Here is a 17,392-nt window from a genome sequence, read left to right on the forward strand (position 1 = left end):
ATTCAGAGGACTCGTAACGATGAGTGTTTAATATTATACACATATGTACAAGTTTAGTACAATGTTAGTGCCTTAGCCCTTGTCTTTAGCCACGATAATGAGGGCAGTGTGTTAACAGTATTACTCTTAAAGAATACTATATTATTTAAACTAAGCCTTTGTTACGGGATATGTAACCACTATTATATGGTGCTGAAAGCCTTAAGTATATGTTATATCCTAATTTAATGGTCACCCTATAAATGACCCCTAATTATTATTGTTTTAATTCTCATATTAATTCTGAAACTCAGAAAATGTTTATACAATATGCAAATGTTTTTGTTTTATATCTTATATTTGTTTTGTTTTTTTTAAATAAGGTTAAATGTAGTTACACGGTACCACAGGTTTCACAGGGTACACACCACAATTATAGTAATGCATCAAGTTGTCAAGGACATTTCAATGTGACACTGGAGCTAGAAGACCGTTGCTATAAAATATACTTATGTAGCTTAACTCTCCTACACGAAAACAGGTGCTCAATTATTATCAAAGACCACAGATTGTCCTACATTAAACATAACAAGTATAATGACACATAATCTAAATATCATATCCCAGAATGTAAAAGGATTCAACTCGCCCCAAAAACGTTCAGCAGCACTAGGAGATATGTATAAACGCCGGGCAAATATACACTTCTTACAGGAAAAACATTACAAAAAACACAAAGAACCCAATTACCACGGTTATCACTACACACAGCAATATCATAATGCATTTACACAAAAAAAAGAGGGGTTAGTAATCCTCATCAATAAAAATGTAGCTTTCCAGCATATACAAAAATCTAAAGAGAGAGAGGGCAGATTTTTGGGGTTTTTCGGTCTCCTATTTGGTACTCCAGTGACACTCGTAACTATATACGCACCGAACAATAAACAAATACCTTTCTTCAGATCGATGTTTCAAAAGATTATAGATTTTGCTAGAGGAATTATTATATTGGGGGGAGATTTTAACTTCCCAATCCAACCACAAATAGATAGTTCAAACCCCAAATCAAGGGTATCCCTTAGAACAGCCCGCTTCCTCTGGAAAATGTTTAGAGAGCGCAACCTTTTTGACACTTGGCGGTACTTTAATGGTGAAAAACAAGATTACACCTTCTTCTCAGCCCCTTTTAAGACATACAGTCGTCTAGATTATTTCTTTGTTAATCAGGCAGGTTTGACGTATGCTAAAAATTCCCTAATAAAACCAACATTATGGTAAGACCACTCTGCAATGCTTATCCAATTAAAATGGCCTAACACTAGGAATTCTGAATTCCAATGGAGATTAGACGATTCCCTGCTGGATTCTGAGGATAGGAAGATGAGATTAGATAAATCACGTAGGGATTTCTTTGAAATAAATAGCACCCCTGAAATAGATGATTTTATCCTATGGGAAACAAACAAATGTTATATGAGAGGAGAATTTATAAAGTATAAAGCCCAAAAGCAAAAGATAGAAAGGCAGCGTTATACCGAACTTATTACACAACTTTCAAATTTGGAACTCCAGCATAAAAGGAACCCCACAGAACCGCGCATCATGCATAGCCTACAACAATGCAGATACCAAATCAAAGAGTTACTAGCTCAGGAGCAGCAGTCCATAGTTCAAAAATATAAGCAAAGATTTTTCTATGAGGGAAATAAAGCGGGGTAAATGTTAGCCAGAAACCTTAAAGCCAAAAAACTTAAATCCTATGTACATGAAGTGCACATCTACAAGACTCAAAAAATTCACACAACCCCAGCGATTATCGCACAATTCAGGGATTATTACAATAGACTTTACAACCTAAATAGTTCAAGCTCTGAACCAGGCTTAGAATCTAACATATCCACATACCTAGATAGTACCAATCTTCCCACTTTGAATGACAAACAAATGACAGAATTGGATACCCCGATTTCTAAGGCAGAACTACTTCAGGCCATTAAAAGCCTGAATGCGGGTAAAAGCCCAGGCCCAGACGGGTTCTCAGTACGTTACTATCAAACTTTCCAGAATATCCTGATCGCCTTCCTTTTAACTCTCTTCAACAAAATAAAGACAATCCATTCCCCCAGAACATGGTAGAAGCTCATATAACCGTGCTTCCCAAACCAGGGAAACCTCCTACCACCCCAGCTAATTTCAGACCCATTTTACTACTCAATGTAGACACAAAGTTATTTGCAAAAATTATAGCTGCCCGTATTAATAAATTGCTCCCTCCCCAATCAGGCAGGCTTTACACCAAACCGTGAAGCTAGGGATAACACCACCAAAATAATTAATCTCTTGGACCATGTTTCCAAGATGAGTATACCAACGATATTCTTATCTATAGATGCGGGAAAAAGCCTTCGATAGGTTAAATTGGAATTTCTTAAAGGCCACCCTACATAAGTTCGGATTTGTCGAGGAAGGCTGAATAGATTTATTGTATACAAAATGGTACTGATAAAATTATAAACAGGAGTCTAAAATTTAAAATAAACACAAAAAACTAAAATATTAAAATAAACACAAAAATAATTTGCCAGTTGGTGGGGGAACTGTTACATTAACCCCGCTGGCAACAATATTAAGATAACTAAATGAATAGGCTAAAAAGTATACTATGACACAATCGTACAATGAGACCCTTCCCTAGAAATTCGGTGTGTCTGGGTATATCTATCCGTGGGTGAGCACGGTCGAATACCACTTTCTAAATCAAACCGTTAAATGATGGCAGCAATAAACGTTGGTGACACCGTTTAAGAGCCTGGATGGCTGATAAGTAAAGTGCTAGATATGTAGCACAATAGATGTCAGTGGGGTTATGGATCCATATCCAAAGATTGGCCGCAGTGAGGTTCCAAAATTGGAGTGCTTGACAATTACCGCACTCGAATTGGAATCTCTGATGCTGACCCTTGGTTAAAAGGGAGTCTGTGTGACCAGAATGGTGCTAAGTGTATAGCAAAAAATCAAACAGTAAAAGGTGGGTACAAGCAAAATAAGCAAATTAAGCAGTAATAACAGTGAAAAATCTTAGCAGTAATTACACAAATCTATACATCAGTGTATTAGTGGACCAAGTAAGAGAAATGCAAATAAGTGATAAAAAATACTAGCACTAGTTACACAGATCGTGTACAATAATCAACAAAGGAAAAAAGTGGTATTCAACAAAGTATAACAAGAAGCACTGCAGTGAATAGGTGTTGGCGAACAAGTGTAAGTGAGCAGAGTCAGTTCAAAATCTGTGACCATAAAAATAAAAAACTGTGCAGTAGCACTAAATAATCCAAAGAAGCTTCTGTTGGGCCAAAAAAGAAAAAAGGGTGAGGAAAAAATGATAAGGAAAAGATGAGATGTACAAGATAAATTCAAACGTCTTTTTTATTCAGAGTCTTGATAAAGGTCTTGTGAGGACCGAAACGCGTAGACGACACATTGGTAAGCATCTTTCTGATTATTCTCCTTTTGGAAAACTTTGCCACTCTATGTTTTATTTTTGATTTTAGGGATCAACGGTATTCTCATAGACACAGCTGGACTCTCCAAAGGAATTCCTGGATAATCCTCTTCCAGCTACCACTACCCTTTTTTTCACATGGATAAACACCTATAATGGAACATTTATAATTGGCAAATAGACTGTTGTTGTTATTATTTTTTCACTGACACACTGACGTTTGAATTTATCTTGTACATCTCATCTTTTCCTTATCATTTTTTCCTCACCCTTTTTTCTTTTTTGGCCCAACAGAAGCTTCTTTGGATTATTTAGTGCTACTGCACAGTTTTTTATTTATTTTTTATTTTTATGGTCACAGATTTTGAACTGACTCTGCTCACTTACACTTGTTCGCCAACACCTATTCACTGCAGTGCTTCTTGTTATACTTTGTTGAATACCACTTTTTTCCTTTGTTGATTATTGTACACGATCTGTGTAACTAGTGCTAGTATTTTTTATCACTTATTTGCATTTCTCTTACTTGGTCCACTAATACACTGATGTATAGATTTGTGTAATTACTGCTAAGATTTTTCACTGTTATTACTGCTTAATTTGCTTATTTTGCTTGTACCCACCTTTTACTGTTTGATTTTTTGCTATACACTTAGCACCATTCTGGTCACACAGACTCCCTTTTAACCAGGGGTCAGCATCAGAGATTCCAATTCGAGTGCGGTAATTGTCAAGCACTCCAATTTTGGAACCTCACTGCGGCCAATCTTTGGATATGGATCCATAACCCCACTGACATCTATTGTGCTACATATCTAGTACTTTACTTATCAGCCATCCAGGCTCTTAAACGGTGTCACCAACGTTTATTGCTGCCATCATTTAACGGTTTGATTTAGAAAGTGGTATTCGACCGTGCTCACCCACGGATAGATATACCCCGACACACTGAATTTCTAGGGAAGGGTCTCATTGTACGATTGTGTCATAGTATACTTTTTAGCCTATTCATTTAGTTATCTTAATATTGTTGCCAGCGGGGTTAATGTAACAGTTTCCCCCACCAACTGGCAAATTATTTTTGTGTTTATTTTAATATTTTAGTTTTTTGTGTTTATTTTAAATTTTAGACTCCTGTTTATAATAATTTTATCAGTACCATTTTGTATACAATAAATCTATTCAGCCTTCCTCGACGTGTTTGTGTATTTACCCTTAGGCCGTTTGGCGCTGTTATCACTACCATTGTTTTTAGAATCTGTCCTTTTAGGGGATTGGTTAGACCCCTTTTTTGTGTTTCACAGCTTAGGGTATTTCTTAGCGCTGCAATATCACACCATTCTTCATAAGTTCGGATTTGGACCACTTATAATTGGAAAAATATTCGCCCTATACCGCTTCCCTACGGCCAAAATACGCCTTAATGATTCCCTATCAACACTAATTACAATTGCGAACGGTACACGCCAGGGATGCCCATTGTCACCCATATTATTTGTAATGGCTATGGAAGCCTTAGCGACAAACATACGTCAGAATCCTAAAATCTCGGGCATTACTGTAAACAAATAATATAAAATGGCATTATATGCAGATGATTTCATGCTTACCCTTACAAATCCGCTACATTCATTAACGGCCCTATCTGTTGAATTCTCCAGTTGTAGCAGTGTTTCCTATTTCAAAATTAATGACTCCAAATCAGAATTTCTCAGCCTAAATAACACGAGCTATATTACACAGCCATACATCAGACATTCTCGTACAAACACCAAACTACTTCCATTAAATACCTGGGGATACAAATAACTGGGGTCAAAGATAAACTATTTACTTTAAACTTTTTACCACTACACCAAAGGATCAAACAGGAGCTCCTTAACTGGATGTACAAATCTATGTCCTGGCTAGGCAAAATAAGTGCTATTAAGATGATGATCCTTCCAAAAATACTCTACCTACTGCAGGCCCTAACTATTCCCATACCTGAACATTTTATGCAATCCCTTCAACATTCTATTAACACATACATATGGTCTAAACACATGACTAGAGTGTCGATGAAAACAATGTATATGCCCAGAGAGAGAGGAGGATTGGGAGTCCCGAATCTGGTTTTATACAAATTAGCAGCTCATTTTGTACGCATCATTAATTGGTGTAGACACGAAAACGATAAGGAATGGGTAGTATTGGAAAGGGATATGGCCAAGTTCGCTTATCTTGGTAGTATATGCTGGTCATCAGCATCGCGACGGAAGGGACTACATACCACTTCCACCCTCACAACTGAAACACTTAAACAATGGGATAGAGTACTTAAAGACTCCACACTTTCATCGAATCCTTCCCCATTAACCCCAATACTCATAAATAATATATTTGATAGTGAGAAAAGCTATACCCTAAATCCGGTACACTCTATACACTCATTAATCCCCTATCATACAGTATTAGATAATGGTAGGCTACGCTCAAGAATAGAACTAATCAATCTAGGTATACCATACTTTAACCAGTGGTTCAAGTACCACCAACTAAATCATATGATATCCTCACATACTGATAAACCTAAAATCAGTAGGCCACTTACTCCATTTGAGTCCCTTTGTTACCAGACAACTATAACCAAAGGGCGTTTATCAATCTCATATAAGCTAATTTCACAAGGAACCTCCCGCACACTTCCCACATATGTACAAAAATGGGAAACCGAATTAAATACAAAACCTACAGAAAAAGAGTGGATAGCTATCATCTCTAAAATGAATTCCTCATCCTCCTCAATGAGATTCCGTGAAACCAACATGAAATTACTTAGTAGGTGGTACTATACGCCCCAGAGATTAGCCCAGATATTCCCATCAACTACAGCTAAATGCTGGAGAGGATGTGGACAGGTAGGCTCATTGCTGCACATATGGTGGGAATGCCCCAAAATGGGTGAATACTGGCAGTCCATAACAAAAGAGATAAACAAAGTAATACACACCACTATACCTTTAGACCCTTTGATATGTTTATTTCATAAACCAGTTAAATTGACCTGCAACCTGAGATCCACGCTTTTATACATAATGCTAAGTTGTGCAAAACAATTGATACCCCGATTATGGAAAAAAGAGGCAATACCTTCAATAAAGGAATGGTATGACTGTGTTAATTTAGTACTTTCACTAGAAAAGTATCATTATTCTCGGACACATAGAATGGATGACTATCACTCCCTTAAATTTATATGGGAGGAATATGTACACTCGAAAGATCAGCTATAGGATAAATAAAGTGATATAGTGTGGATTATTACTTGACAATGACTATAAAACTTAGCATAATTGTAAAGATAAAGTTTTCATATTGTTCTGATGATGACTTTTGAATATTGTAACCTCATTTCTATGTAAACATTGTAACCTCACTTCTATGTAAGACTTGTTTTATTCAATAAAAATTATTTAAAAAAAATTAAATTTAAATCAGCCCCCAAGTCCGCATGAAGGTGCGGCCCTCATTCCAGCTCAGCTGGTAGGGGGCAGACTAAGATTTTTCAAGGATATTTGGATCAATTCAATCCAAAGTCATTGGATTCAGAACATTGTTTCTCAAGGGCACAGAATAGGTTTCAAAATAAGACCGCCTGTGAGAAGTTTCTTTCTCTCACGCATTCCAGTGAACCCAGTAAAGGATCAGGCTTTCCTGAAGTGTGTTTCAGACCTGGTGTTATCTGGGGTAATTGTGCCAGTTCCTTTTCAGGAACGGGGCCTGGGGTTTTATTCAAATCTGTTCATTGTTCCAAAGAAGGAGAATTCTTTCAGACCAGTTCTGGATCTAAAATTTTTTAATTGTTATGTAAGATTACCTACATTCAAAATGGTGACTATAAGGACTATTCTGCTTTTTGTTCAGTAAGGGCATTATATGTCTACAATAGACTTACAGGATGCATATCTTCATATTCCGATTCATCCAGATCATTATCAGTTCCTGAGATTCTCTTTTCTAGACAAGCATTACCAATTTGTTGCTCTTCCTTTTGGCCTAGCGACAGCTCCAAGGATCTTTTCAAAGGTTCTCGGTGCCCTACTCTCTGTAATCAGAGAGCAGGGTATTGCGGTATTTCCTTATTTGGACGATATCTTGGTACTTGCTCAGTCTTTACGTTCTGCAGAATCTCACACGAATCAACTAGTATTGTTTCTTCAAAGACATGGTTGGAGGATCAATTTACCAAAAAGTTATTTGATTCCTCAGACAAGGGTAAACTTTTTAGGTTTCCAGATAGATTCAGTATCCATGACTTTGTCTCTAACAGACAAGAGACGTCTGAAATTGGTTGCAGCTTGTCGGAAACCTTCAGTCTCAATCATTCCGTTCAGTAGCTATGTGCATGGAGGTTTTAGGTCTCATGACTGCATCGGACGTGATCCCCTATGCTCGTTTTCACATGAGACCTCTTCAGCTTTGTATGCTGAACCAATGGTGCAGGGATTATACAAGGATATTACAATTAATATCCTTAAATCCCAATGTTCGACTATCTCTGACTTGGTGGTTAGATCACCATCGTTTAGTTCAAGGGGCCTCTTTGTTCCTCCAACCTGGACTGTGATCACAACAGATGCGAGTCTTCAGGTTGAGGAGCTGTCTGGGGATTTCTGACAGAGCAGGGGGTTTGGAAATCTCAAGAGGCGAGGTTACCAATCAATATTTTGGAACTCTGTGCGATTCTCATAGCTCTTCAGTTTTGGCCTCTTCTGAAGAGAGAACCGTTTGTTTTCAGACAGACAATGTCAAAACCGTGGCGTATGTCAATCATCAAGGTGGGACTCACAGTCCTCAAGCTATGGAAGATGTATCTCGGATACTTGCATGGGGGGGAATCCAACTCCTGTCTAATTTCTGCGGTCCATATCCCAGGTATAGACAATTGGGAAGCTGATTATCTCAGTCGCCAGACTTTACATCCGGGAGAGTGGTCTCTTCACCCAGATGTGTTTTTTCAGATTGTTCAGATGTGGGGGCTTCCAGAAATAGATCTGATGGCTTCTCATCTAAACAGGAAACTTCCCAGGTATCTGTCCAGGTCCAGGGATCCTCAGGCGGAAGCAGTGAATGCGTTGACACTTCCTTGGAGTTATCAACCTGCTTATATCTTTCCGCCTCTAGTTCTTCTTCCAAGAGTGATTGCCAAACTCATAATGGAGCGTTCGTTTGTACTGTTGGTGGCTCCAGCATGGCCACACAGGTTTTGGTATGCAGATCTTGTTCGGATGTCCAGTTGCCAACCTTGGCCACTTCCGTTAAGGCCAGACCTTCTATCTCAAGGCCCATTTTTCCATCAGGATCTCAAATAATTAAATTTGAAGGTATGGAGATTGAACGCTTAGTCATAGAGGTTTCTCTGACTTAGTGATTAATACTATGTTGCAGGCTCGTAAATCTGTGTCTAGAAAGATTTATTACCGAGTTTGGAACACTTACATTTCATGGTGTTCTTCTCATAAATTCTCTTGGCATTCTTTTAGAATTCCTAGAATTTTACAGTTTCTTCAGGATGGTTTAGATAAGGGTTTGTCTGCAAGTTCCTTGAAAGGACAAATCTCTGCTCTTTCTCTTCTGTTCCACAGAAAAATTGCTAATCTTCCTGATATTCATTGTTTTGTACATGCTTTGGTTCATATCAAGCCTGTCATTAAATCAATCTCTCCTCCTTGGAGTCTTAATTTGGTTCTGAAGGCTTTACAGGCTCCTCCGTTTGAGCCTATGCATTCTCTGGACATTAAATTACTATCTTGGAAAGTATTGTTCCTTTTGGCCATCTCTTCTGCTAGAAGAGTTTCTGAATTATCTGCTCTTTCTTGTGAGTCTGCTTTTCTGATTTTTCATCAGGATAAGGCGGTTTTGCGGACTTCATTTAAATTTTTACCTAAAGTTGTGAATTCCAACAACATTAGTAGAGAAATTGTTGTCCCTTCGTTGTGTCCTAATCCTAAGAATTCTTTGGAGACATCTTTACATTCTTTGGATGTGGTAAGAGCTTTGAAATATTATGTTGAAGCTATTAAAGATTTCAGAAAGGCTTCTAGTCTATTTGTTATCTTTTCTGGTTCTAGGAAAGGTCAGAAGGCTTCTGCCATTTCTCTGGCATCTTAGTTAAAGCTTTTGATTCATCATGTTTATTTGGAGTCGGGTAATTCCTCGCCGCAGAGGATTACGGCTCATTCTACTGGGTCAGTTTCCACTTCCTGGGCTTTTACGAATGAAGCTTCAGTTGATCAGATTTGCAAAGCAGCAACTTGGTCTTCTTTGCATACTTTTACTAAATTCTACCATTTTGATGTTTTCTCTTCTTCAGAAGCAGTTTTTGGTAGAAAAGTACTTCAGGCAGCTGTTTCAGTTTGATTCTTCTGCTTATAATTTCAGTTTTTTTCATTATAAAGATTAAAACTTTTGATTTGGGTTGTGGATTAATTTTTCAGCGGAATTGGCTGTCTTTATTTTTATCCTTCCCTCTCTAGTGACTCTTGCGTGGAGTTCCACATCTTGGGTATTTGCTATCCCATACGTCACTAGCTCATGGACTCTTGCCAATTACATGAAAGAAAACATAATTTATGTAAGAATTTACCTGATAAATGAATTTCTTTCATATTGGCAAGAGTCCATGAGACCCACCCTTTTTTGTGGCGGTTATGATTTTTTTGTATAAAGCACAATTATTCCAATTCCTTGTTGATGCTTTCACTCCTTTCTTATCACCTAACTTCTTGGCTATTCGTTAAACTGAATTGTGGGTGTGGTGGGGGGTGTTTTTATAGGCATTTTGAGGTTTGGGAAACTTTGACCCTCCTGGTAGGAATGTATATCCCATACGTCACTAGCTCATGGTCTCTTGCCATTATGAAAGAAATTAATTTATCAGGTAAATTCTTACATAATTGTTTTTTTGCTTGTAGGGTATGTCACTGACCACTAGTTTTAGTCTTTTTTCTTTTTTTCTTATGCACCCTTTCTGATATAAAATAGATGTATATATTTCTTTCATGTAATTGACAAGAGTCCATGAGCTAGTGACGTATGGGATATACAATCCTGCCAGAAGGGGCAAAGTTTCCCAAACCTCAAAAATGCCTATAAATACACCCCTCACCACACCCACAATTCAGTTTTACAAACTTCTTCAAGTCTCACTGACCACTCCTGTCAAGTTCCTGGTGCTGTCAATCACTTTTGTGAACCAGGAACGGTCCACGTGACCGGATAGTGCCCCCCCCCCCAAGAGGCTATGAGAGCTGCCTTAATTGGGGGTAATGGGGCGCACTGAGGTTACACTTACCAGTGGGTGGCGCTAGTGCTCGTGGATCCTAGACCCACATGGGCATGTTGAGCAATGGAGAGAGGCAGACATAGTCGATGCCTTTCTCCAAAGATTTATATACCATGAAATGTTTATTTATTTACGTTTCTGTTCCTATGATGACAGGTGGGGCACTGCCTCATTTGACTGTACATCCCTTTCTTTTTGGTGTTCTTTTTCCTAAGTGAGACCATCTACATTTGGTGTAGATCTCATTATCCCAGTAATTGTATCCTCCAATAACGATATATATTATAAAATTGCAGTTGTGATAAATTAGAAATTGTTCTTTCAAAAATAGGTATACTACAGAAAGAAGTGTTTTGCAGCATATAGCTATGTCTGTTGCTTTTGTATTATAATCCTACTTTTATAACAAACTGCCATTTTCTTTTTTTTTGTATTTTATGTTGTGCTTTTCTCTAGTGTTATGCTTGTTTTGGTTCCTTACTGTTTTCACTCTTGTATATCTTTGCTCTGCCTTTATAGGGATTAAGGATAATTAATACATTGAGGTGGGAGGAGTGTAGCACATTTTTCAGCTGAGTTTAGTATCCTCGGTTATCACTTACATAGTGTCTTTCAATGGGAGTGTTTTTGCTTTAGTATAAGAAAAAATATTTATCGGTATCTAAAAGATCTGATCATAAAAGTGTTAGACCATTTTTTATAGGTCTAATGTCCTTTTTTTAATGTTAATTATTATTAATTTAATATATATTTTTCTTTTTAGTTTAGTTCCTTTTTTTCAGTTGTTAAAAATCATTATGAAACGTTTTTGAAAATAATATTTTGGGGGTTTTTTTTTTTTTTTTTTTCAGGTAAAAAGATGTATCCTTTGGATTGTGCAAGTGTGGCAAATTGTCCATATACCAAAGGTAACGTGAAATTCTAATTTAGAAAAAATCTGATTGATCTAAAAAAGAAGCAAATACAACACAAATCTATTTCAGTATGCAATGCTTTAGACCAGGCTGTGAGACATTTGTTGACAAGAAGCCTTTTTCAAGTAGATAATTGTCTGCTTTCTCAGATACAGAATAGTACTCAGGTCTATTTCTCTTTTTACAACCAAATCGTACTAATTTAAATATTTATTTCAGTGTTACTGAAGGCTTGCAAAATTTAGCAAAACTGGTTGGCATATTACAGTGCGTATATCTCTATATATATATATATATATATATATATATATATATATATATATATATATATATTTATTCCAGAAACTAAAGAAAAGAAGGCACAGTAGAGCTATATGAGATACCATGACTAAAGTAGGGGATTTCAGCACTCAAAATATCACCTATTAAATCTAATATCTTAGATATATATGACTGCGGGATAATATCAAACCCAAACAGAAAACATACATGCAAGGATTCACTCAAATGCAGATAGTGGATTGCAAAAGTGTTTAAAACAAATTTAGCAGCATAAAGAAATGTTCATCAAGTCTAAAAGATACCACTGCAGTGGGTTTGGGCTATGTAAACTAAACATGACAAACCTCAACAAAAAGCATATTGAAAACACATGCGGCAAACACAGTTGGATGGGCAAAACCTAATTCACTTAAATGAAGCAATTGAACAGAACTGGCAACCATTACAATGGAATAAACCATGATGATAGTATGAATGTGTCCTTTAAACAAACATATGTCAGTCCCGAAAATAAGAGATCAGGTGCCTTAATAATTTGCAGCATGGACCAGCTTTATAATCCAACAGGTAAGATTTTGACAATCCTGCAATAATAATCTTAAACTTATAAGTCAACCGAGGTAAAGACGTCCTCAAATGTTAACTTAGCATAATGACTTTTTGCAGTGTTAATGCATAACAGACATATCCCAGTGGTGCAAGTAGAAATAATTAAACAAACTGCTTATAGAAACTGCAGCAAAGTCCGGGATTCAAAATCACAGGGCTAATAAACAGCGGACTGGGACATGAGCCTCAGACATCCTATTCTCACCTATCACGACAGCCAGACGTATCTCCTTGCTCATTAGGGACACGGACTATGTAGGTGGAGTCCTCCGCCTCTGTGTTTATACCAACTCCAGTCGGCTTGATGTAACTGCTTGTTTACCGCAAGAACCAGGCTTGCTTCTTCTATTTGAATTTCCCGGACAGGTAAAAAAAAACTGCTTACACTGCAGGTGTCCTACTTGCTGCTTCCATTTAGAAAAGTCGACGGGCGTTTCGCCCCATAATGCTGAGCAGAACAGGGGCCTCGTCACATCGGGCTTCTGGCTTATATTGTTACACCTTGATAGAGGAGTGGCCACTACTTTCTCATTGATTAGCCAGTAAGAAAAGCTGCTCGGGCCAAGCCTCTTTATTCAGTTGAATGGGCAAAACCTAATTCACTTAAATGAAGCAATTGAACAGAACTGGCAACCATTACAATGGAATAAACCATGATGATAGTATGAATGTGTCCTTTAAACAAACATATGTCAGTCCCGAAAATAAGAGATCAGGTGCCTTAATAAGTTGCAGCATGGACCAGCTTTATAATCCAACAGGTAAGATTTTGACAATCCTGCAATAATAATCTTAAACTTATAAGTCAACCGAGGTAAAGACGTCCTCAAATGTTAACTTAGGATAATGACTTTTTGCAGAGTATATGCATAACAGATGTATCCCAGTGGTGCAAGTAGAAATAATGAAACAAACTGCTTATAGAAACTGCAGCAAAGTCCGGGATTCAAAATCACAGGGCTAATAAACTGCGGACCGGGACATGAGCCTCAGACATCCTATTCTCACCTATCACGACAGCCAGACGTTTCTCCTTGCTCATTAGGGACACGGACTATGTAGGTGGAGTCCTCCGCCTCTGTGTTTATACCAACTCCAGTCGGCTTGATGTAACCGCTTGTTTACCGCAAGAACCAGGCTTGCTTCTTCTATTTGAATTTCCCGGGCAGGTCAAATCAACTGCTTACACTGCAGGTGTCCTACTTGCTGCTTCCATTTTTGAAAAGTCGACGTGCGTTTCGCCCCATAATGCTGAGCGAAACAGGGGCCTCGTCAGGACTGTCAATCACATCAGGCTTCTGACTTATATTGTTACACCTTGATAGAGGAGTGGCCACTACTTTCTCATTGATTAGCCAGTAAGAAAAGCTGCTCGAGCCAAGCCTCTTTATTCAGATGAGACAGCAAGGTCATTGCCCATCCAACATTACATTAAGAAATAATTATATAATTGAGATGATACAAATTAGCCATTTATATAAATGTGATGAAAACAAACTAAACAGTTTTGCAAAAAACACAACCGCACCATATAAATCACCTGCATGTTTCGATTCTATAAAACATTGCTACATGAGTTATATAAACTAATGTTACTGAAATATCTGGGACACAGAGCATCAAGAAATAAATGCTCTAAATCAAGATAGTATACTATAATCCTGATATATAAATAAAGGGTCACATTGTAAAGAATATATATTTTAAGTGACTTGCGTAAGCAATAGCAAAAGGAATTTTAAACTGAGTGAGGAAAGAAAAAACACAAACAATGTTAATGTTTTAAAGGGCCACTTCACTCTTGTCTCATAAAGGGCTGGGATAAATGTACCAAAGAATTATTATATAGTTCCAACTTTAGCCAAGAAAGGAAGCAAACTCAATCCTTTCATTCACGCCAAACGGGGACACTGTATTTAACATGTATATCCATCTTGCTTCTTTATTTAAAAGACATTTATCTTCATCTCCACCTCTACCGTTTGTGATTCCTCTGTCAATCCCTACAAATTTTAAAGAAACAGTACTACTATTGTGCACATCCCTGAAGTGACGAGCAACACTTGTATCCCTTTCGTAGAGGATGTCATCTCTTTGCTCCTGTACCCTGTCCTTTAACATTCGTTTCGTTTTACCAATGTAGAACAGGGGACAGGAGCACTTCAAGAGATAGACAACCCCCACAGAATTACAATTAGAAAAACATCAAATAGTATAATTTTTACTTGTATTAGCTGAAAAGGATTTGCTTTTAAGCATGTAGGGACAATAGACACAATGTCCACAGGGAAAGCTTCCTTTCACCTGTTGTTGCTTATTTAACCAGTTTGTTGCTGGTTCAGACCGTACAAACCTACTTTTTACTAACTTATCTTTAAGGTTAGGAGATTTTTTAGCGGTCAGTAGTGGACTATTCCCCACTTTTTCTGCAATTTTGTCATCCAGGGTTAGTATACAAAGGACGGAAATTAAATCGTCATGACCTCTTATATACCCAAAAAGAAACAAAGTCTGACAATACTATTAGATTCATTGCTACCTTCAATTGTCAGTGGTCAAATATTAAAGATATACTATCTCAATACTGGCATATACTAACCCTGGATGACAAAATTGCAGAAAAAGTGGGGAATAGACCACTACTGACCGCTAAAAAAATCTCCTAACCTTAAAGATAAGTTAGTAAAAAGTAGGTTTGTACGGTCTGAACCAGCAACAAACTGGTTAAATAAGCAACAACAGGTGAAAGGAAGCTTTCCCTGTGGACATTGTGTCTATTGTCCCTACATGCTTAAAAGCAAATAATTTTCAGCTAATACAAGTAAAAATTATACTATTAGATGTTTTTCTAATTGTAATTCTGTGGGGGTTGTCTATCTCTTGAAGTGCTCCTGTCCCCTGTTCTATGTTGGTAAAACAAAACGAATGTTCAAGGACAGGGTACAGGAACACAGAGATGACATCCTCTATGAAAGGGATACAAGTTTTGCTCGTCACTTCAGGGATGTGCACAATAGTAGTACTGTTTCTTTAAAATTTGTAGGGATTGACAGAGGAATCACAAACGGTAGAGGTGGAGATGAAGATAAATGTCTTTTAAATAAAGAAGCAAGATGGATATACATGTTAAATACAGTGTCCCCGTTTGGCCTGAATGAAAGGATTGAGTTTGCTTCTTTTCTTGGCTAAAGTTGGAACTATATAATAATTGTTTGGTACATTTATCCCAGCCCATTATGAGACAAGAGTGAAGTGGCCCTTTAAAACGTTAACATTGTTTGTGTTTTTTCTTTCCTCACTCAGTTTAAAATTCCTTTTGCTATTGCTTACGCAAGTCACTTAAAATATATATTCTTTACAATGTGACCCTTTATTTATATATCAGGATTATAGTATACTATCTTGATTTAGAGCATTTATTTCTTGATGCACTGTGTCCCAGATATTTCAGTAACATTAGTTTATATAACTCATGTAGCAATGTTTTATAGAATCAAAACATGCAGGTGATTTATATGGTGCGGTTGTGTTTTTTGCAAAACTGTTTAGTTTGTTTTCATCACGTTTATATAAATGGCTAATTTGTAGCATCTCAATTATGTTAAAGAAAATATATAATTATTTCTTAATGTAATGTTGGATGGGCAATGACCTTGCTGTCTCATCTGAATAAAGAGGCTTGGCCCGAGCAGCTTTTCTTACTGGCTAATCAATGAGAAAGTAGTGGCCACTCCTCTATCAAGGTGTAACAATATAAGCCAGAAGCCCGATGTGACGAGGCCCCTGTTCTGCTCAGCATTATGGGGCAAAACGCGCGTCAACTTTTCTAAATGGAAGCAGCAAGTAGGACACCTGCACTGTAAGCAGTGTTTTTTACCTGTCCGGGAAATTCAAATAGAAGAAGCAAGCCTGGTTCTTGCGGTAAACAAGCAGTTACATCAAGCCGACTGGAGTTGGTATAAACACAGAGGCGGAGGACTCCACCTACATAGTCCGTGTCCCTAATGAGCAAGGAGATACGTCTGGCTGTCGTGATAGGTGAGAATAGGATGTCTGAGGCTCATGTCCCAGTCAGCTGTTTATTAGCCCTGTGATTTTGAATCCCGGACTTTGCTGCAGTTTCTATAAGCAGTTTGTTTCATTATTTCTACTTGCACCACTGGGATATGTCTGTTATGCATTAACACTGCAAAAAGTCATTATGCTAAGTTAACATTTGAGGACGTCTTTACCTCGGTTGACTTATAAGTTTAAGATTATTATTGCAGGATTGTCAAAATCTTACCTGTTGGATTATAAAGCTGGTCCATGCTGCAAATTATTAAGGCACCTGATCTCTTATTTTCGGGACTGACATATGTTTGTTTAAAGGACACATTCATACTATCATCATGGTTTATTCCATTGTAATGGTTGCCAGTTCTGTTCAATTGCTTCATTTAAGTGAATTAGGTTTTGCCCATCCAACTGTGTTTGCCGCATGTGTTTTCAATATGCTTTTTGTTGAGGTTTGTCATGTTTAGTTTACATAGCCCAAACCCACTGCAGTGGTATCTTTTAGACTTGATGAACATTTTTTTATGCTGCTAAATTTGTTTTAAACACTTTTGCAATCCACTATCTGCATTTGAGTGAATCCTTGCATGTATGTTTTCTGTTTGGGTTTGATATTATCCCGCAGTCATATATATCTAAGATATTAGATTTAATAGGTGATATTTTGAGTGCTGAAATCCCCTACTTTAGTCATGGTATCTCATATAGCTCTACTGT

The 17,392-nt window shown here is 37.4% G+C and overlaps 1 protein-coding gene across 1 annotated transcript in view; it reads left to right on the forward strand.

Annotated features, from left to right (window-relative positions):
* The window catches only part of KNTC1 (kinetochore associated 1), a 1,377,837-nt gene that overhangs the window by 776,334 nt on the left and 584,111 nt on the right, over nucleotides 1-17,392 (forward strand). Inside the window, exon 38 of the mRNA XM_053701768.1 lies at nucleotides 11,666-11,722. Within this exon, the coding sequence (XP_053557743.1) occupies nucleotides 11,666-11,722 (57 nt within the window). The remainder of the gene's footprint in view (nucleotides 1-11,665; nucleotides 11,723-17,392) is intronic.

Source organism: Bombina bombina, chromosome 2 (genome assembly GCF_027579735.1).
Source record: "Bombina bombina isolate aBomBom1 chromosome 2, aBomBom1.pri, whole genome shotgun sequence".
NCBI classification, from domain to species: Eukaryota; Metazoa; Chordata; class Amphibia; order Anura; family Bombinatoridae; genus Bombina; species Bombina bombina.